The sequence below is a fragment of the Manis javanica genome, chromosome 16, assembly GCF_040802235.1.
Source record: "Manis javanica isolate MJ-LG chromosome 16, MJ_LKY, whole genome shotgun sequence".
Lineage (NCBI taxonomy): Eukaryota > Metazoa > Chordata > Mammalia > Pholidota > Manidae > Manis > Manis javanica.
In genome coordinates, this window is record NC_133171.1 from 51,375,028 (window position 1) to 51,398,280 (window position 23,253).

At 40.0% G+C, this 23,253-nt stretch overlaps 1 protein-coding gene across 1 annotated transcript in view; it reads right to left on the reverse strand.

The window, feature by feature from the left end:
* Nucleotides 1-23,253, reverse strand: part of DNAH8 (dynein axonemal heavy chain 8) — a 336,734-nt gene that overhangs the window by 225,649 nt on the left and 87,832 nt on the right. The window contains exons 22-26 of the mRNA XM_073224126.1: nt 15,148-15,283; nt 14,179-14,291; nt 5,335-5,441; nt 2,479-2,554; nt 1,354-1,549 (exon numbers count right to left, since the gene is read on the reverse strand). Of these exons, the coding sequence (XP_073080227.1) occupies nt 1,354-1,549; nt 2,479-2,554; nt 5,335-5,441; nt 14,179-14,291; nt 15,148-15,283 (628 nt within the window). The remainder of the gene's footprint in view (nt 1-1,353; nt 1,550-2,478; nt 2,555-5,334; nt 5,442-14,178; nt 14,292-15,147; nt 15,284-23,253) is intronic.

The window sequence follows — 23,253 nt, forward strand, 5'->3', positions numbered from 1 at the left end:
GCTGCCACTCTCCCGCTACTGGGCTGGTGTATTGGGGTCCATGCCAGTTGGAGGAATGACTGGCAGGCTGCTTAGTGCCGTGAGGGGCTTCAGAGCTGCACTGCCTCCCCAGGGTTTAGGGTGCCTAAGTTTCTCCGGGATTCCCAGCTGCTGGCTATGTGTGCCGCGACAACTTCATCCAGCTATGGGGTCCCTGTCTCTTTAAGACTTGCAGAAAGCATTTGCTTTTCTTTTGTCTCAGAGGCGCTGGTTGCAGGGGCCTGCCCACAGGTTTAGCTTTTCCATTTCTCTAATATCCAGCACCATGTGCACCTTGTGTCTGCGTTCCGGGTGCGGATTTCTAGAGCTGGTTGTTTAGCAGTCCTGGGCTGTCACTCCCTCCCTGTTCTGACTCTTTTCTTCCTGCCAGGTTTTGGGGTGCGGGAGCATTCAGGTCCCACCTGGCCATGGCTTGTATCTTACCCCCTTCGTGTGATGTTGAGTTCTCACAGATGTAGATGTATCCTGGCTGTTGTACTGCATCCACTGGTGTCTCTTTTAGGAATAGTCGTATTTATTGTATTTTTATAAATATATATGTTTTGGGGAGGAGATTTACTCTGAACTACTCATGCCGCCATCTTCCCGTGATCTCTCCCTACCTTATTTTTCTTCACCAATTTTTTTAGCTATTTTGACTTTTGCACTTGCATGTAGTTTTACAAAATTATAAAATTAAAAAGACATATTATAGAAAAAATTCTGTTGTGATTTCACTAGAATTGTATTGAATTTGTAAATGAATCAAAGAATTGTCTTCTTCATGATGTGGATTTATTCCTATCTTCCACTCTGTCATTCAATAATAATTTTTCAAAAATGTCATGTGAATACTTTTTACATTTACTTGTTAAGTACCTTATGATTTAAGTACCTTCTGGAATATTGGGTCAGTGTCATTTCATAGATAAATACTTAAGGGATAACTTATATATACTTCATGTATGAGGAACACATGATCCAGATCTTCTAAGCATCATGTTCTAGCAAACTGAGTTTATCAGACACAAATATCATGCTGAAAGTAGAATAAGTACTAATGCTTATTTTAATTATTAATTTTGAATCTAAGATTATGATAGTAGATATTTGAATCTAAGATTATAATTTCCAAAATCTGAAAAGAAATGTCTGCATGTCATGCTTAAGATGGAAGATGGAAATCATTTTTAATGCAAAATTTAACAAATACACTTATAAAGTTGACTTTAAAAAAAATCTATATGCTGTCATACCCAGCAAGGATCATAAAGATCATTTACTAGCTGTAATTCTAAGATTCCATTCATCTGAGACTTGTTTTGCCATCCTTACTTTCTTCCCTCTTGAGCTGTGTCCCTGTGCTTGGATGGGTCGTGTCAGCAGCAGTACGAGAGTAACTGGGAAGGACAGTCTTGACATGACGAGCCTGCTGTTGCCCCCAGTGAGCCACTCCTCGGCTGACCTCCAGGGTTAACTGGACCATACGGTTAATGGCTTGTTGAATGTCGTCCAAACTAGGAACTATTACCTGTGGAAGAAGAAAACTTGTTCCTGGTACTGTCAGCACCTAGTCTCCATCCCCAGTCTCCCCTGAGAGGGTAACTCAGCTGGCCCAGTGGAAGGCTGCTCTGAGGAGACGGGTATTGGAAAAGGGTAGGCTGCTGGTTTTCTTAATCCTGAGGTTTCCCCATTCTATTAATTCCTGAAGGAAACAGGTCAAACATAGTGCTTTTCCCTTTCCCCGTGAAGGTGCTGGCTACACCCAAAGCTGTGGCCTATGTGTTGGATGCCCATGAGGTAAAATGACCAAAGAAGCTGCCCTGCCAAAACTCTGACCTTGGCTCTGTGACATGTGCCATAGGAGCAAAGAAGGTGTCCACCTGGAGGCCTGACCCTGCAAGTGTAGTACTAGGGGGGTCGTAGGTTGCTCCTGCCTGGCCTCATCCCTTGGTCCATCACAGAATGCACCTCAGTCATCCTGTGTGACTTGGGAGTTCTAGGTGTCAATCAGCAGCTGGGGCACCCACAGGGATAAATGCTATGAGAAGGCACAAGGGATCCACAGTGCTCAGGGCATAGGCTCTTTCTGTATTTCTAGTCTGCCATTCTGAGTGGGCTGCCTCAGAGTTATGTGTTTGGATAGGGATATAGACTTGTGAGATTGTCTGAAGGAAAAAAAAGCAAGAAGATTTTTAGGGTGCTTGCTAACTGATAGCTGAACAGATGCTTAACTCGGCTCTTACACTAACTTTTAGTACACCAAGAATTATGCAGAGCAACTTTTTTATAATATATATATAAATATAACATTTTGTTTTTTATTAAATAGTTAGGTGAAATAAAAAAATATATAGGACCAAGAGTCTACTATAAATACAGGTTCAGTTCTAATGCTATATTTCTTAAATACATTACTGAAATATTATTGTATTTATTTGAATATTTAATTACACTCACCACATTAGGAATTGCAAGATGTACTTCAGCCTTTATAAAGGAAATAACATCTTCTGACTGTTTTTGTCCATACTGGCTGTAATAAGATGGACATTTAACTTACAAACCTTAACCTAAAATTTCAAAACTAGCTTACTTATGCTATCATTTTCAATCCTAAAAACAAGGCCATTTTCAAAGTACTTAATTACATGAAGAGAATATTATTTATAATAGAACCATAAATCTCAGACAACTAAGAAAACACAATGACTTGATATTCTCAGAAGTAAAATATTAGTCTCCTATACATTTTCTAGTATTTTAATGTTGCTCTCTCTCAGTAACAACCATTTAATAATGTTCACTAAAAGTATTTCTTGTTCCCAAGCCTATAACAGATGATGGACAAGATCACTAACAAAAAGCATATACCTTCATATGCTTTTTTATATATACATTTTTGCAAGATTAAACAGGAAGTTTCTAGTGAAAGCCTTTCAAAAATTGTTTTTTTAAACAGTGTCACTCATGCACAGACAGAAGCACAGACATAGAGATACACAAGTGCAAGTAATGAAGTAGTCAGAGTTACAAATTAGTTTGGTTACCTCCCTCTGCCTTGACTTCAGTCCCCATTCCAGACAAAATTATAATGAAGGTAAACTTTCCATAGCAAGAACTGCTGTCATTACTAAAAAACTACACTGCATCTATATATATAAGCAGATGGGAGAAAAATCGTCAGAACCATTAGGCCTCTGCAATTCAAAGTACAAACCCAACTTAGGCATGCAGGGCCAACAGTACTCAGATAAGTGTGTTATTGCAAGGAATTCTTTAAACTAAAAGCAAAAAGCAAGCAAATAAAGAAAAAAAATTCTAATTCATAGTCTCACTGTGAAATTCAAGATGTGGCAATAAAACAAATGTATACTTAAAAGGGCACAATCTGAGAACAAGAGTTTCATAAAGTACAGAAAAGCAGCTGAACTAACAGAGGCAGTGAACAACACACTCATCATTCAGTAACTTATTCAAGAAACTAAAGGATTAGCTTAAGGAATTCCCAAAATTTCAGATGCAAAATACAATGAGAAGTTATTTAAAGATAGAGGAAGGATAAAGGAAAAATAAGTAATGTTTATTGACTGCTTAATGTGTGCCAGGTGCTTTTCCAAGGACTTCTCATGAATTAACACATTTCATACTACATTAACTCTCTGAGGCAGATCCTGTGACTATTATTTCCGCTTTGTAGATGAGGAAACTATCAAAGCGGTTATGGGCAGATGATAAAGTACATGAGAATGTACAAATACAAGATTAGCATCTCCATGAATCAGAAATGGATCAGAAATATATACACAGCCTGGCCAGAGCTCTGGTTGGGAACCAGGCTGTGACAGCGGGAGGTTGGCTCCTGAGGCTACAGGGCACTGCAAGTATTCCATCTGAGGCGGGGCTTGCTAGGCTTGCTACCAACAGCCACAAACCAAGGTGATGTTCCCCTAGTTATCCTTCAGATATTGTATCTGTATTGTGAGAGGCAAGACAACAACAAAATAAAGGCCATCGACCTACTGTCTGCAACTACAGCTTTTCAAAAGATGTGGGCCTGGGGAGGTGAAGCAAATCCATAGCATCCCTGGTAAACAATTAAGCCAGGCCATTTGTGTGCACCTTGGCAGAGCTTCCCATATCCTCAGCATCTCTTCAGGGAACAGTAACTGTGAGCAAATAAGACCTGGCTCTGTTCTCATGGTGCCCAGAGCCATGTGAAGGCAAAAGTTTAACTCCCAGTTAGGGAGGGAGGGAAAGACACAAACACACACACACACACACACACACACACACACACACCTCACATTCAAAGAGGGCTTATAAATTAAACCCCAATAATGCATGAGTAAGTCTAACAGTAAGAAAGAGGACTAAAGGAATCAATAATTGAAAAAGAAACTCACTCCAGATAAAATTCAACATATAGAAGTATGACAAACTCTAGAATAAGTATATGGAGAATACTCAAAGAGATAAATGAAGGCTAGATTCCAAAAAAATGATAAACTGTTAAATTAAAAAGGCAGAGATGATACAGTATCTGGAGGATAAGAAGAAAAGTACTAACTGAAATATTTAAGATGCAATAGATAAGAGAAGGAAGAAAGGAGAGGGAGGGAGCGGGGAGGAAGGAAGGAAGAACCTTTAACCTGTGGAATCTGATGCTATCTCTGGGTAGACAGTGTCAGAATTGAGTTGAATTCTCAGATACCTTGCTGATGTTCAAGACCCGCTTGGTGTCATACATGGGGGAACACCCCCTCCCCCAACACACACACACACACACACACACACAGACATATTGGAATTGGTTCTGGGAACCCTAAAAGAAGCCCACAGTGGAAACAACCCAAATGACCATCACAAGAAAATAGATAAATAGATTGTATATACTCCAACTATTCAGAAGTGACAATAAATTATATCAATATAGATGACTCTCAGAAACATAATACTGAACACAGTTCAAATATAGGCAAAATTAAATGATACAGTGATTAAGGATCTAAAACATGTGGTAAACTGTAAAAAAAGCTAAGACAATGATAAATACTAAGTTCAGGAGAGTGGTTATCTTTGGGTGAGCAGAGAGAGCCCACTAAGGGTACTGGCAGTGGTCAGTGTACTCTGTCTTGGCTTGGGTGCCAGGAACATGGTTATTCATTCTTGCAGTATTACATGTGTTTTCGTAGACTTTTCATAAATGCTAGCTTTAAAATGTTTTAATTTTTTAAAAATTTAATAAAAATAAGGGGTGCTATTAGCATTGTTATGATAGTATTATCACACATACTTAGCATATTTTCAACTTGCCTTGCAACAAATATTCTTCTTCTCATTGTGTCCAAAGATAATCGTGTAGCTTTTTGAAGACTGTCCAGTAATTGATGAAAGAAAAAAGCATAGACCCCTTTACATTTCTGTAATAAAAAATCAGTGAAAGTTGGGTTCAAGGTGGCAGTGTAGCAAGATCCTGAACTCATGTCTTCCCATGGACAAAACAAATCTACATCTACATATGCAATAATTCCCTCTAATTCCCTCTAAAGGACCTGAAAATTGAATGAACAGTCTTCACAACAAAGGACAAAGGGATAATGTGAGAAGGGAAAGAGAAGCAGAGACACGGACTCACAAGGGAAAAAATACCCTTAGCAAGTCACAATTAGGGAGGGATCAAAGGTACTGAATTTTTTCCTGGGAAGAGAGACACTTGAGCTCCACATCATATACCCCAACCCTTTGATTCTGAACAGGAGAGGTGAGCCCCCAAAACACCAGTCTTGAAAGTCAACAAAGGTTATGCTCAGAAAAATAATAAAACTACAGGAAATGGAAAACCTGCTTTTAAAAGGCTCAAGCACAGACTCTCTTGACCTGGAAACCAGCACAAAAAACACCAATTTGAAAAACACACAAACCATTTACTAACCTTAAAGTGTCCATCAGAAAGGCAGGAAAAATCAAGGACTGTTCCCAGGACTGAGATACTGGCAGGAGCCATTTGTGTGATCTCAGTCCACCTTATTAATATCAGCACCAGTAAATGTTATTTTGGAATTCCCCTCTAATCTTCTAGTGTCAGTGGGTATGCCCCACTGGGGGCTCCACCCACCATGTCTCAACAGACACGCCAATGCCATGTGGCAGGTCTGTGGGCCATCCAGGTCAACAACACACCACAGCAGTCTCAGAGGTGCCCTGAAGCTGGACCAGGGGCTGTACCTGCTCATCAACATACCACAGCTATGGCTCTGTTACAACAGAAGGGCACACAGAGCCCACATAGGGGCCACTCCTTGAGAATCTGGCTCTGGTGACCAGGGGAGATTGTGTTTCTGGGTCCCATGGGATATCTCCCACATTAGACCACTCCTTCAAGACCAAGAGAGGTAGGTGACTTATCTAATACACAGAAATGAGCACAGAGAATTAGGTAAAATGAGGAGAAAAAGGAATATATTCCTAATGAAAATCTTAGGACAAAACCAAATGAAATGGAGATAAACAATTAACCTTGTAAACAGTTCAAGTAATGATCATAAAAATGCTTGCTGAACTCAGGAGAAGAATGGATGAATACTGTGAGAACTTCAACAAAGCGAAAGAAAATATAAGAAAGTATCGAACTGAAGTTATAACTGAACTGAAAAATACACTAACAGGGTTCAGTAACAGATTGGATGAAGTAGAACAATGAGTCAGCAAGCTGAAAGACAAAACAATGGAACTCACCCAAAACAGCAAGGTGAAAAAAGAATTAAGAAAAGTGGAACAGAAATATGACATACCAAAATCTGTGGGATGCAGCAAAAGCAGTTCTAAGAGGGAAGTTCACAGCAGTACAGCACTACTTCAAGAAACAAGAAAAATCTCAAATAAACAATCTAACTTTACACCTAAAGGAACCAGAAAAAGAAGAATAAGTAAAGCCTAAAATTAGTGGAAGGGTGGAACTAAGAAAGATAAGAATGGAAATAAATTGAAAAGAGACTAAAAAGATATAGAAAAGATGAATGAACATAAAAGCTGGTTCTTTGAAAAGATAAAGAAAATAAGCAAACCCTTAGCTACACTAACAAAGAAAAAAGGAAAGAGGACTCAAATAAAATTAGAAATGAAAGAGAAGATATAACTGATACCACAGAAATACAAAGGATCATAAGAGACCACTATGAACAATTATATGCCAAGCTGGACAACCTAGAAGAAATGGATAAATTCCTAGAAACATATATGCTTACCACACCAAATCAAGAAGAAATAGAAAATCTGAATAGACCAATTACTAGAAAGGAGACTGACACTGGACCCAAAAAAATCCCAATAAAGAAAAGTCCAGGACCCAATAGTATCACTGGCAAAACCTATCAAACATTTAAGGTTTTAATACCTATTCTTCTCAAACTATTTCAAAAAAGTTGAAGTTTCCAAACACATTTCACAAGGCACTGTTACCCTGAAACAAAAAACAGACAAGGACACCACAAAAAAGAAAATTATGGGCTAATATCCTTAATAAACATAGAAGTAAAAATCCTCAACAAAATATTAGCAAAACAAATTGAACAACAATTAAAAGAATCATACACTAGGGGGATCACGGGAAGATGGTAGTGTGAGTAGTTCAGTGGAAATCTCCTCCCCAAAACATATATATTTATGAAAATACAATAAATACAACTATTCCTAAAAGAGACACCAGTGGATGCAGTACAACAGCCAGGACACACCTACATCTGCGAGAACTCAACATCACACGAAGGGGGTAAGATACAAGCCGCAGTCAGGTGGGACCCAAACACTCCCCCACCCCAGAACCTGATGGGAAGAAAGGAGTCAGTACAGGGAGGGAATGAAAGTCCAGGACTGCTAAACAACCAGCTCAAGAAATCCACACCTGGAGTGCAGACACAAGGTGCACGGGGTGCTGGATATTAGAGAAACAGAAAAGCTAAATCTATGGGCAGTTCCCTGCAACCAGTGCCCCTGAGACAAATGAAAAGTGAGTGTTTTCTGCAAGTCTTAAAGAGACAGGGACCCCACAGCTGGACAAAGTCGTCCTGGCACACTTAGCCAGCAGCTGGGAATCCCAGGGAACTTTAGGTGCCCTAAACCCTGGGGCAGCAGTGTAGCTCTGAAGCCCCTCATGGCACTAAGCAGCCTGCGAGTCATTCCTCCAACTGGCACAGACCCTGACACACTGGCCCAGTAGTGGGAGAGTGGCAGCACACGCCAGGGGCAGTGGCGCTGGAGGGGACCAGGAGCGGATCGCATGCGCCGGCAGCACCAGAGGGGACTGGGAGCAGCTCATGTGAGCCCACCACGGCAGCGACCAAACAGCCCAGCTGCGACCCGCGTGCGCCGGTGACAGTGGCGCCAGAGGAGCCCAGGAGAGGTCCACGCGGGAGAGGACCACGTGAACCTGCAGCAGTGCCAGAGGGAGCAGCTGTGCACCCAGCAGCTGACCAGAATCCCACCCAGACGCATAGCTGCCCAGGCCAGACCCAAAGGCCTCTGCTGATAAACAGCTGCCCGGCAGGGGCGCCGCTATTGCAGAGGAGTGCACCTGGCATGCATAACACTCCCCGCAGGGCTCCGCGCTGCACTGTCAGAGACTCCGCCCATAGCAGCTTAGGGGATTAACACAGTGGCTGTTCTAGGAGTCTGGGTAACCAACACAGGCAGCGGAGAAGGGCAACGCATCCAGCAAGCAGGAAAGGACTTTCTTCTCCCAGCTGACACACCCGCAACCTGCCTACAGCCACCGCTATCACCATGAAAAGGCAAAAAAATTTAGTCCAGTCCAACATAGTTCAGACAACACCTGAGAGAGGATCTGCAGAGACAGACCTAACCAGTCTCCCTGAAAAAGAATTCAAAATAAAAATCATAAACATGTTGACAGAGCTGCAGAGAATTATACAAGAGCTAAGGGATGATGTCTGGAGGGAGATTACAGAAGTGAAACAATCTCTGGAAGGATTTATAAGCAGAATGGATAAGATGCAGGAGGCCATTAAATAATTGCTGAGAACTTCCCGAAACTGGGGGAGGAAATAGTTGCTCAGACTACAGAAGCACACAGAACTCCCAACAGAAGGGACCCAAAGAGGACAACACCAAGACACATAATAATTAAAATCGCAAAGATCAAGGACAAGGACAGAGTATTATGGGCAGCCAGAGAGAGGAAAAAGGTCACCTACAAAGGAAAACCCATCAGGCTATCATCAGACTTCTCAACAGAAACCTTACAGGCCAGAAGAGAATGGCACGATATATTCAATGCAATGGAACAGAAGGGCCTTGAGCCAAGGTTACTGTATCCAGCATGATTATCATTTAAATATGAAGGATGGATTAAACAATTCCCAGACAAGCAAAAGTTGAGGGAATTTGCCTCCCACAAACCACCTCTACAGGGTATCTTAGAGGGACTGCTCTAGATGGGAGCACTCCTAAATAGAGCACAGAAAAAAACACCCAACATATGAAGAATAGAGGAGGAAGAATAAGAAGGGAGAGAAATAACCATCAGACTGTGTTTATAATAGCTCAGTAAGCAAGTTAGACAGTAAAGTAGTAAAGAAGCTACCCTTGAACCTTTGATAACCACGAATCTAAAGCCTGCAATGGCAATAAGTACATATCTGTCAATAATCACCTTAAATGTAAATGGACTGAATGCATCAAAAGACACAGAGTAATAGAAATACAGATGGCCAACAGACACATGAAAAGATGCTCCACATCGCTTGTCATCAGGAAATGCAAATTAAAAGCACAATGAGATATCACCTCACACCAGTAAGGATCGCCATCATCGAAAAGACAAACAACAACAAATGTTGGTGAGGTTGTGGAGTAAGGGGAACCCTCCTACACTGCTTGTGGGCATGTAAATTAGTTCAACCATTGTGGAAAGCAGTATGGTGGTTCCTCAGAATGCTCAAAATAGAAATACCATTTGACCCAGGATTCCACTTCTAGGAATTTACCCTAAGAATGCAGCACTCCAGTTTGAAAAAGACAGATGCACCCCTATGTTTATCGCAGCACTATTTACAATAGCCAAGATATGGAAGCAACCAAAATGTCCAACAGTGGATGAATGGATAAAGAAGATGTGGTACATATACACAATGGAATATTACTCAGCCATAAGAAAAAACAGATCCTACCATTCTCAACAACATGGATGGAGCTAGAGGGTATTATGCTCCGTGAAATAAGCCAGGTGGAGAAAGACAAGTACCAAATGATTTCACTCATATGTGGAGTATAAGAACAAAGGAAAACTGAAGGAACAAAACAGCAGCAGAACCACAGAACACAAGAATGGACTAACAGTTACCAAAAGGAAAGGGACTGGGGAGGATGGGTGGGAAGGGAGGGATAAGGGCGGGGAAAACGAAAGGGGGCATTACGATTAGCATGTATAGTGTGGGAGGGGGCACGGGGAGAGGGCTGTGCAACACAGAGAAGACAAGTAGTGATTTTACAGCATCTTATCAAGCTAATGGACAGTGACAGTGAAGGGGTATGTGGTGGGGACTTGGTGAAGAGGGGAGCCTAGTAAACATAATGTTCTTCATGTAATTGTAGATTAATGATACCAAAATAAAATAAAATAAAATAAAATAAAGGACAGAAAAAAAAGAAAAAGAAAAGAATCATACACCATAATCAAGTGGGATTTCTTCCAGGTATACAAGGATAGTTCAACATCCACAAATGAATCAATGTGATACAACATATTAACACAACAAAAGATAAAAATCATATGATCATCTCCATTGAAGCAGGATGGAAGTCATTTGATAAATAAACTCCATTTATGGTAAAATCTCTTAACAAAGTGGGTATAGTGGAAACATACTTCAACATAATAAAGGCTATATATGACACCCCTATAGCTAATATTATACTAAATGGTGAAATGCTGAAAGCTTTTCCTTTAAGGACAGGAGTAAGACAAGGATGCCCTCTCACCATTTTATTTGGATTTATTTATTTTTTATTAAGGTATCATTGATATACAATGTTATGAAGGTTTCACATGGGCAACATTGTGGTTACAATATTCACCCATAGTATCAAGTCCTCACCACCTCCTCCCACAATTGCAGGCACTGTCCATCAAGGTAGTAAGATGCTATAGAGTCATTACTTGTCTTTTCTGTGCTCTACTGCCTTCCCCGTCTCACCACTTTTATTTGACATAGTATTGGAAGTTCTAGTCACAGCAATTAGGCAACAAAAATAAGTAAAAAGCATCCAAATGGAAAGGAAGAAGTAAAACTGTCACTATTTGCAGATGACATGATACTATACATACAAAATCCTAAAGAGTCCACCAAAAAACTGCTAGAACTAATACATGAATTTGCTAAAGTGGCAGGATACAAAATCAATATACAGAAATCTGTGGCATTTCTATACACTAACAATGAAGTATCAGAGAGAGAAATTAAGAAAAAAATTCCATTTACATTTGCATCAAAAGTAATAATATACCTAGGAAGAAACTGAACCAAGGTGGTGAAAAACCTGTACACTATCAGACATTTATGAAAGAAATTAAGGACACAAATAAATAGAAAGATATCAGTATTGTTAAATGTCCATACAACCCAAAGTAGCCTACAGATTCAACTCAATATCTATCAAAATTCCAAAGGTATACTTCACAGAATTAGAATAAATAATTCTAAAATTTGTATAGAACCACAAGATACTGAATAGCCAAAGCAATCTTGAAAAAGAAGAAAAAAGCTGGAGGTATCATGCTCCTTGATTTCAAACTATATTACAAAGCTATAGTAATCAAAACAGTCTTGTATTTATACAAAAAGAGAGCACAGATCAATGAAACAGAACAGAGAACCCAGAAATAAGCCCACACATATACAGACAATTAAACTATGTATGACAAAGGAGCTAAGAACAAACACTGGAGAAAGGACAGTTTCCTCAATAATTGGTGCTGGGAAAACAATATAGGCACATGCAAAAAAATGAAACTAGACCACTACCTTATACCATAAACAAAAATTAACTAAAAATAGATTAAAGACTTGAAGGTAAGGCCCAAAGCCATACAACTCCTAGAAGAAAGCAGACAGTAAACTCCTTGATGTTGGTCTTAGTGTCATCTTTGTGGATCTAACTCCAAAGCAAGGGAAACAAAAGCAAAGATAAACAATGGACTACATCAAAATAAAAATGTTCTCCACAGCAAAGGGCACCATCATCAGAATGCAAAGGCAGCCTACTGAGTGGGAGAAGATATCTGCAAATCAGATATTCAAAAAGGGGTTACTATAAAAACTATATAAGGAACTCATACAACTCAACAAAAAAAACACAAACAACTCAATTAAAAAATGGACAGAGAATCTGAACAGACATTTCTCCAAAGAAGACATACAGATGGTCAACAAGCACATGAAAAGATGCTCAACATCACTAATCACTAGGAAAATGTATATCAAAACCATAATGAGCTATCACCTCACACATGTTAGAATGATTATTGTCAAAAAGACAACAAATAACAAGTGCTGGAGAGGATATGGAAGAAAGGAAACCATTGTACACTGTGTGGTACATTTCTTGATGCTTAAGGGTGTAGGCACAAGCTGACATTTAATCTCCACAAAAAGCTCAGCTTGGTGGACAAGTACATTTTAAAATGTACAGTACCAAAATACACGGGATGTCTTCCACCATCCTGGGACCATGGTTTGCCCCTCTCTTCAAGCTGTTCTTTTACTCCAGAGAAGTAGCCCAGAACACAAGACATGCTGAGCCTTGGCAGAGATCTGGGTACCACATCTTGCTTGCAAAGTGATTCCACATCCAGGGCCAGTTTCTGGCCACGCTGTTCCTCTCCACTCTATCACACTTTGCCTCTCTGAGACTTGGAGGGGCCAGTCAGTTGGAATCAGGTCAAAGAAGAGTTGTCAGGTGTGAACAAAGAGGAATGTGATCAGGGTTGGTGAATTATCAGGGTAAAGCACAGGCATGACATCACTAGATTTTTATGTTAGACAATTTGGGCAGCAATGTGGAAGATGGATTTGAGAGGCAGAGGCTAATGAGGAGGTGACCACTCTAATACAGTTTCAAGAGATCCTCAATTTGAGAGGCTCTGATGGTACCAGTCTCACTCTAAGAACCCCAGCCAGTGTCAAAGAGAATGCAACAGGAAGAGAAGGAGCGGTGACATGGGAGCATGCCTCCTCTCTCTAGCTGACTCCTGCTGATTGGTAATAGCTGCCTGGTGCACAGTACTGAACACATCTACTGCTAAAATCTAGACACAGCAGGAAAATATTTCCCTATCGATTGGCATTATCATCCTTGAGCAGGAAGGTGGAAACAGAATAAATGTGTGCTGTTTATTTCTAAAACTGTGTTAAGAATATGTATTAGAGAGGGTAAAAGAGTGCAAAACAGAGAAGGAATAAAAAGGAGATGAATATGAGGGATTAAAAGAAAACTGATGGAGCAGGAAAAAACAGGAATTAGTGCAGATGTGGGAGTGGCATTCAGAACTGATGCATGACCAGAAAGGTGAGGTCTAAGGAAGAGAAAGAATCTCATGCTTCCTTCTCAACCATTATTCTCAATACATCTCAATACAGTGTGAAAATCTGTCCATCCAGGGCTTTTCCTGTGGGGAGTCCACAGGCTAACTGTGCCACTAGCAAAAAATATGAAGATTCCTGGGCCCCAAGTGAATCAAAGTCTCAGCATACAGTATCAGTGACTCTATTAAATACAATAACTGAGAACAAAGTTTTTTATGTCAAATGGATTGGTGCTACAATCCCAGAAGTATGACATTTACTATATAAGAAAACATGGTCTGTCACAATAGGGGGACATAACTATATAAACTTTAATTGACAGAATCACATAAGAAGTTGATGATATCGGGGAAAACTCTAAGGACTGTTATATCTTGCCAGACTCTGCAGTGTAGAACTGAAAATTCCTATTCTGGATTTTGTTATAAATCTAGAGTGATTATAAATCCACATGGGTTGGTTGCAGAACTGCCTGGAAGAAGCAACACTTGGGGTTTTACCTACAATCCCATGAATCGTAATTTTGTAAAGCTGCATGAGGTGGTTTCACAATAAATACCTTTTTAAATCCATCTTCTTTATTACTAATATCAACCTCAGTCACTTTAGGCTCATAATCAGTGCTTTCCCCCTCTTCTGCTTCAATTTCAAAAGCAACATGTTTCTTTTGTTCTATAGATCAAAGACAAAACAAAAACATGACATTTAATGTTGAGCATTTGGTTTATTACATATGGCCAGCCCTTCCTAGGAAACCCCTTCTTAAAGAGTTCTTTTTTTAAAAATTTTAAATTTGTTCCTGCCTTGAATTCAATTTAAATCACCCATCACAATAGAACTGTCATTCTACTAAGAAATATGCTCTCCAAATATACTCTTGGCATCTAGAATTAAGTAACATTTGAAGAGGGTTTTACATATTACCTTTCTAAAACATCAGTTTACCTTTTGAGTTATCTAACTTAATGAGCTGATACTTTTGTGTTTTTGACACTTCTGAGAAAAATAATTAAACTAAGAGGAAGAACTCTGAGAGACAGAAGACATGCTGTGGATACTTATTTAAGCTCAGAGTTTCTCAGCCTCAGCATGGTTGACATTCGTAGCTGTTGAGGGCCTGTCCTGTACCTTGTAAGATGTTCAGCATTCCAGGCCCTTACCCATTAGATACAGTAGCACCCCTATGCTGTGTAACAACCAAAAATGTCTCCAGCCATTTTAGAATTCTGTGCAGAGAGAGACAGCATTTAACATAGCAAGTGTAAGACTGCTGGCCATAGAAAGGCCTGCTTGCAAGATTGGTCCTTGACTGGCATCTGGGAACTCAATTTCAGAAAAGTTCCCACCACTCTCTAACTGATAAAAGGGGCTCACAATCTCTAAACAGTTTGTGCAAATGATGTGGTATATGACAAACACCTGCTTTCCTTTTGGGAGTCTGGAACACTGGTACCCTCTAAGCAGAGACGCCTACTAAAAAACATATCTGCAACTCTTGTGGTTCAAACATTAAAACTACTGAAATTACCTGGTAACCGTTTTGCTGTTTTTGTGCTGTCCTTAACTTCAGAAATAGTCTCAAATATTGATATAAGTTCTTTGACAGCTTCCTCCATGTGCTTACTTTTGTGGTTTAGAACATGAGCCCACTCTTTTGTGTATATCTGTTAAATAAAGAAATCACTTAATTTCCAGATACTTAAAAATACTATGAAAATTATGAACGACTTTAATTTATAAAACCACTAGAAAGTATTTAACTTATAACACCACTTGAAAACAACTAGATATAGTTGCTAGTAGCATAATGTTTTAGATCCAAAACTGTCAATGGCTAAAGGCATGGCATCTAAAGCCCTAAGCAAAAGAGGGGAAAGAAGAAAAATGCAAAGTCTTTGATCTTTATCTGATTTGAACACACATAGGTATCTGCATTCACATGTATATGGTGAAAGAAAGAAGGCTGAAGGAAGACAGTATAGCACAGAGAAGACAAGTGACTCTATAGCATCTTACTACACTGATGGACAATAACTGGAATGGGATGTTTGTGGGAGATTTGATAATGTGGGTGAATATTGTAACTACAATGTTGCTCATATGAAACCTTCATGAGACTGTATATCGGTGATACCTTAATAAAACAAAGAAGGCTGAAGGAGTAGAGAGGTGATGTCAAAATTGAGAACAAGAAGTGGTTTTAAAAAATGAAAATCCAAGGAGGAGCCAAGATGGCAGTGTGAGGAGGGCAGCGGAAATCTCCTACCAAAACCATATATATTTTAGAAAATAAAATAAATACAACTATTCCTAAAGAGACCAGAAGATACAGTACAACAGCCAGGCTACATCTACATCTGTGAGAACTCAGCACCTCACGAAGGGGGTAAGATACAAGCTGTGGCCTGGTGGAACCCGAGTGGCCCCTCCCCACCCAGCTCTCCAGCGGGAGGAGAGGAGTCGGAGTGGGGAGAGAGAGGGAGCCCAGGGCTGCTAAATACCCAGCCCTAGCCATTCGCACCAGCAGCGCAGACATACATTGCATGGTGTGCTGGATATTACGGAAATGGAACAGTAAAATCTGTGAGCAGGTTCCCACAGCTGGCGCCCCTGGGACAAAATAAAAGTGAGTGCTTTTTGAAATTCTTAAAGGGACTGGGGCTCCACAGCTGGATGGAAGTGTCCCAGCACACTAGGCCCAATAGGTGGGAATCCTGGGGAAATTCAGGCGCTCGAGGACCCTGGGAGGAAGCAGAGCTCTGAAGCCCCTCACTGTGATAAACAGCATCCCATCCATTTCCCCTCAGGCACGGCCCCACCATAGCAGGAGAGAAGCCTGAGAGTGGCCGTGCACACAGAAACTGCCCAGAGCCCCCTCTGCAGCCGCCTGGGCCAGACTCAGAGGCCCCACTGGCACGCACACACAGAGGAAGCCAGGACAGGGTGCAAAGGGTTGCCATTCTCTCAGGAGAGCACACCTGGCATGCCTACCCCTCCTTACAAGGCTCTGGGCTGCCACGATGGCTGCCCCACTGGCGGTGGTCAAGGAAATAAAACCAGAAGCTGCTCCCTGTGTGTGAGACATTTAACTCCCAGCTGCCATATGCACCAACTGCCTACGACTACCACTATAGCCATGAAAAGGCAGAATAATCTGATCCAGTCGAAAATCACCCAGACAAACCCTGAGAGGGAGTCTGGGAAGATAGATTTAACCAATCATCCTGAAAAAGAATTCAAAATAAAGATCATAACCATGCTGATGGACCTGCAGAGAAATATGCAAGAGCTAAAGGATCAAATTAGGAGGGAGAATACAGTAATAAAACAATCTCTGGAAGGCCTTAAGAGCAGACCGGATGAGGTGCAAGAGGCCATTAATGGAATAGAAATCAGAGAACAGGAACACAGAGAAGCTGAGGTAGAGAGAGATAAAAGGATCTCCAGGAATGAAAGAATACTAAGAGAACTGTGTGACCAATCCAAATGGAACAATATTCGCATTATATGGGTAACAGAAGAAGAAGAGAGAGAAAAAGGGATGGAAAGTGTATTTGAAAAAATAATTGCTGAAAACTTACCCAAACTGGGGGAAGGATATAGTCTCTTAGACCATGGAAGCCCACAGAACTCCCAACACAAGGGACCCAAGGAGGACAACAGCAAGACATATACTAATCAAAATGGAAAAGATCAAGGACAAGGACAGAGTATTAAAGGCAGCCAGAGAGAGGAAAAAGGTCAATTATAAAGGAAAACCCATCAGGCTATCATCAGACTTCTCAAAAGAAACCTTACAAGCCAGAAGAGAATGGCATGATATATTTAATGCAATGAAACAGAAGGGCCTTGAACTAAGAATATTTATCCAGCACAATTATCATTTAAATATGAAGGCGGGATTAAACAATTCCCAGACAAGCAAAAGTTGAGGGTATTTGCCTCCCACAAACCACCTCTACAGGATATAAAGGGATGGCTCTAGATGAGAGCACTCCTAAGGCAAAAGAGATGTCACCAGAGAAAATAAAATCACAACAAAGAAAGAAAACCAACCAAATACTAACTAAAGGCAAAAAAATAAAATCAACTACTCACAAAAGCAGTTCAAGGAAACACAAAAGAGCACAGAATAAAACACCTAACTTATAAAGAATTAAGGAGGAAGAATAAGAAGGGAGAGAAATAAAGAATTATCAGACTGTGTTTATAATAGCTTAAGAAGCGAGTTAAGTTAGAAGGATTGATAGTAAAGAAGCTACCCTTGAACCTTTGGTAACCACGAATCTAAAGCCTGCAATGGCAGTAAGTACATATCTTTCAATAATCACCCTAAATGTAAATGGACTGAATGCACCAATCAAAAGACACAGAGTAATAGAATGGATAAAAAAGCAAGACCCATCTATATGCTGCTTACAAGAGACTCACCTCAAACCCAAAGACATACACAGACTAAAAGTCAAGGGATGGAAAGAGATATTCCATGCAAACAACAGAGAGAAAAAAGCAGGTGTTGCAATACTAGTATCAGACAAGATGGACTTCAAAACAAAGAAAGTTTCCTATACACTAACAACGAATCAATAGAAAGAGAAATCAGGAAAACAATTCCATTCACCATTGCATCAAAAAGAATAAAATACCTAGGAATAAACCTAACCAAGGAAGTGAAAGACTTATACTCTGAAAACTACAAGTCACTCTTAAGAGAAATTAAAGGGGACACTAATAAATGGAAACTCATCCCATGCTCATGGCTAGGAAGAATTAATATCGTCAAAATGGCCATCCTGCCGAAAGCAATATACAAATTTGATGCAATCCCTCTCAAATTACCAGCAACATTCTTCAATGAATTGGAACAAATAATTCAAAAATTCATATGGAAACACCAAAGACTCCGAATAGCCAAAGCAATCCTGAAAAAGAAGAATAAAGTAGGGGGGATCTCACTCCCCAACTTCAAGCTCTACTACAAAGCCATAGTAATCAAGACAATTTGGTACTGGCACAAGAACAGAGCCACAGACCAGTGGAACAGATTAGAGACCCCAGAAATTAACCCAAACATATATGGTCAATTAATATTTGATAAAGGAGCCATGGACATACAATGGCAAAATGACAGTCTCTTCAACAGATGGTGCTGGCAAAACTGGACAGCTACATGTAGGAGAATGAAACTGGACCATTGTCTAACCCCATATACAAAGGTAAACTCAAAATGGATCAAAGACCTGAATGTAAGTCACGAAACCATTAAACTCTTGGAAAAAAACATAGGCAAAAACCTCTTAGACATAAACATGAGTGATCTCTTCTTGAACATATCTCCCCGGGCAAGGAAAACAACAGCAAAAATGAGCAAGTGGGACTACATTAAGCTGAAAAGCTTCTGTACAGCGAAAGACACCATCAATAGAACAAAAAGGAACCCTACAGTATGGGAGAATATATTTGAAAATGACAGATCTGATAAAGGCTTGACGTCCAGAATATATAAAGAGCTCACACGCCTCAACAAACAAAAAACAAATAACCCAATTAAAAAATGGGCAGAGGAACTGAACAGACAGTTCTCCAAAAAAGAAATACAGATGGCCAAGAGACACATGAAAAGATGCTCCACATCGCTAATTATCAGAGAAATGCAAATTAAAACTACAATGAGGTATCACCTCACACCAGTAAGGATAGCTGCCATCCAAAAGACAAACAACAACAAATGTTGGCGAGGCTGTGGAGAAAGGGGAACCCTCCTACACTGCTGGTGGGAATGTAAATTAGTTCAACCATTGTGGAAAGCAGTATGGAGGTGCATCAAAATGCTCAAAACAGACCTACCATTTGACCCAGGAATTCCACTCCTAGGAATTTACCCTAAGAACGCAGCAATCAAGTTTGAGAAAGACAGATGCACTCCTATGTTTATCGCAGCACTATTTACGGTGGCCAGGAATTGGAAGCAACCTAAATGTCCATCTGTAGATGAATGGATAAAGAAGATGTGGTACATATACACAATGGAATACTACTCAGCCATAAGAAGTGGAAAAATCCAACCATTTGCAGCAACATGGATGGAGCTGGAGAGTATTATGCTCAGTGAAATAAGCCAAGCGGAGAAAGAGAAATACCAAATGATTTCACTCATCTGAGGAGTATAGGAACAAAGGAAAAACTGAAGGAACAAAACAGCAGCAGAATTACAGAACCCAAAAATGGACTAACAGGTACCAAAGGGAAAGGAACTGGGGAGGATGGGTGGACAGGGAGGGATAAGGGGGGGGAAGAAGAAGGGGGGTATTAAGATTAGCATGCATGGGGGGGAGGGAGAAAGGGGAGGGTGGGCTGCACAACACAGAGAGGACAAGTAGTGACTCTACCACATTTTGCTAAGCTGATGGACAGTAACCGTAATGTGGTTGTTAGGGGGGACCTGATATAGGGGAGAGCATAGTAAACATAGTATTCTTCAGGTAAGTGTAGATTAAAAATTTAAAAAAAAAAAAAAAGAAAGAAAGAAAGAAAAGGGGGATTACTCCTTAACAGGATAAAATTATTGGTAAATCAAAGATCAACGCATGCTTTAAATATCCTTAATGTTGATCACTTAAAGGGTGTCAGATGATCAGCTATGGAGGTACTCTTTGCTGATAATATTCCTTTCTCTTAATTAAAAAAAAGCAGTTCCTGTGTGCTGACCTCCAATGAGTTCTGCACAGTGGTATAGAGGGCATGTCAAAGTGTGGGCAAAGGGTCTGTTTGTTTCTACGCAGAAGATCAAGGCCTAGCTTGGATACCCAGAAAATGAACTAAGATACGATATGAGGAGGAGCTTCCGGCATCAGCACTCTCTGGAGGACTCGTGCCGGGGGATGATCATCAAAAAGCCTCCACAGGGATCCGGACGATGCTGCGGTTGTGGCTGCATCCAGCCCACCGTCTCCTGGACTTGCCATAAGAAGGAGGAGGGAGATGTCTAGGCTGGCATGTGCATACAGTGAGACAACGAATTTGACTGGATCTGTACTGTTGGAACTCAACCAGGGGTTGGGAGGGGTGCAAGTTGTAGCACCCCAAAATCTCATGACTATAGACTATCTATGGTTAAAAGAACATATGGGATGTGAACAGATCCCAGAAATGGGCTGCTTTAATTTGTCTGATGGTTCAAGTACAGTTGGAAAATATCCATCATATCATAGATAAATTTTCACAAATGCCTAGGGTGCCTAAATGGTTTTCTTGGCTTCACTGGAGATGGCTGGTAATTATAGATTTGCTTTGTTTATGTCACCGTATTCCTATTATGTTAATATGTGTGTGCAAATTAGTTAGTAGTTTAAAACCTATACATACTTAAGTTACTATACAAGAAGATATGTCAAAGAAATAATCAATCCTCCCAAGTTTCCTTCATATGCTACATCTATAGCTTTTCTTCTTCCTTCCTAATTACAAACCTTAAATAGAATTCGTGCCTCATATCGAATTTACCGAGTATCATAATTCCTCCAGGTGGTAAAGATACCTCGAGACAAGTGCTGGGCATAGAAGCCACAGGGCATAAATCTGCAAAGAAGTAAAAAGCTAACCTTTGCAAACAATATGGCTTCTCTCTCACTTACCAACTTTACATTTCCCTGTATGGCCCCGGAAGATGACTGGTTAGCCAGAGACGGGTAAGATTCCTCAAGGGAGGAACAACCTAAGACAGGCACAGTCGCAGGGGGGCCATCAGGTGAGAATTTGGGGATCAACAGAGGTGAGGCTCAGAACCTCACCCCCCCTGCTTTGAGAGAAATCTTCTGCATCCGTGGATGTCTTGCTGCCCTTGTCTAGCCTGGATTAATACTTAGTCCATAGGCACACACCTGATCATCTGATCATCTACATTTGCCTTCTTACAGCACTAAACTATGTTTTCTACCTTTATCTTGCATCTACCTACCACTTCAGCATTTTATTAAAAATAAAAATAATAATAATAATAGGAGAAATGTGGGATCAACATATAAATCAAGTACAAAAATCAAATGAATATTCATATTTGACCTGATGGTTTATAGGTCATATTGCATGATCAAAACCGAAAGTTTCTGTGATGAATGCCCTTGTACTGTTCACCATGTAAGAATTTATTCACTCTGTAAGAATTCGTTCACCATGTAAGAACTTGTTCGTTATGCTTCAGAAGATTGGAGACTGACGAGAATTAGGCTTGAGATGGATTAATGATTGTACATTGAGCATTGACCCCCCTATACTGAATTTTATTGTTGTTAACAACCATTTGATCAATAAATATGAGAGATGCCCTCTCAAAAAAAAAAAAAAAAAAAAAGAGCTATAATTCACCTACCATAGAGTTCACCCATCAACAGTATACAATTCCACGGTTTTTAGTTTATTCATGGAGTTGTGCAACTATCACCATGATCAGTTTAGAATATTTCATCACCTCCCAAATAAATCCTTTACCCTTTCGTGGTTACTTGCCATTCCCAACTCCCTTAGCCCTTGGCAAATGTTAATCTACTTTGTCTCTATAGATCTGTCTGTTCTGAACATGTTACATAAATGGAATCCTATAATATGTGGTCTTTTGTGACTGGCTTTTGCCACTTAGCTTTATGCTTTCGGGGTTCATCCATGCTGTGTAGCATGCATCAGTGCTTCATTCTTTTTATTATTTTATCTGTTTTGGATATACCACATTTTATGTACTCATTCTTCAGTTGATGGGCATTTGAGTTGTTTCTGCTTTTTGGTTATTGTGAAAAGTGCTGCCATGAACCTTCATGTACAAGTGTTTGTTTGAAAATGTTTTATTGTCTCTTGGGTATATACCTAGGAGTGAATTGCTGGGTCATATATAAATCTATGTTTAACAAAAAAAAAAACAAAAAAAAAAAACAAAGAAAGTAACAAGAGATGAAGAAGGACATTACATAATGATAAAGGGTTCAGTCCAACAAGAGGATATAATCATTATAAACATATATGCACCCAATACAGAAGCACCAATATATGTGAAACAAATACTAACAGAATTCAAGGAGGAAATAGAATGCAATGCATTCATTTTAAGAGACTTCAACACACCACTCACTCCAAAGGACAGATCCACAAGACAGAAAATAAGTAAGGACAAAGAGGCGCTGAACAACAAACTAGAACAGATGGACCTAACAGACATCTACAGAACATTACATCCAAAAGCAGCAGGATATACATTCTTCTCAAGAGCACATGGAGCATTTTCCAGAATAGACCACATAAGAGGCCACAAAAAGAATCTCAGTAAATTTTGAAAGATTGAAATTCTACCAACCAACTTTTGAACCACAAAGGTAAAAAACTAGAAACAAATTGTACAAAGAAAGCATAAAGGTTCACAAACACTTGGAGGCTTAACAACATGCTCTTAATAATCAATGGATCAATGACAAAATTAAAATAGAGATCAAGCAATATATGGAGACAAATGACAACAGTACAAAGCCGCAACTTCTGTGGGAGGCAGTGAAAGCAGTTCTAAGAGGAAAGTATATAGCAATCCAGGCATATTTAAATAAGGAAGAACAATTCCAAATGAATAGTCTAAAGTCACAGTTATTGAAATTGG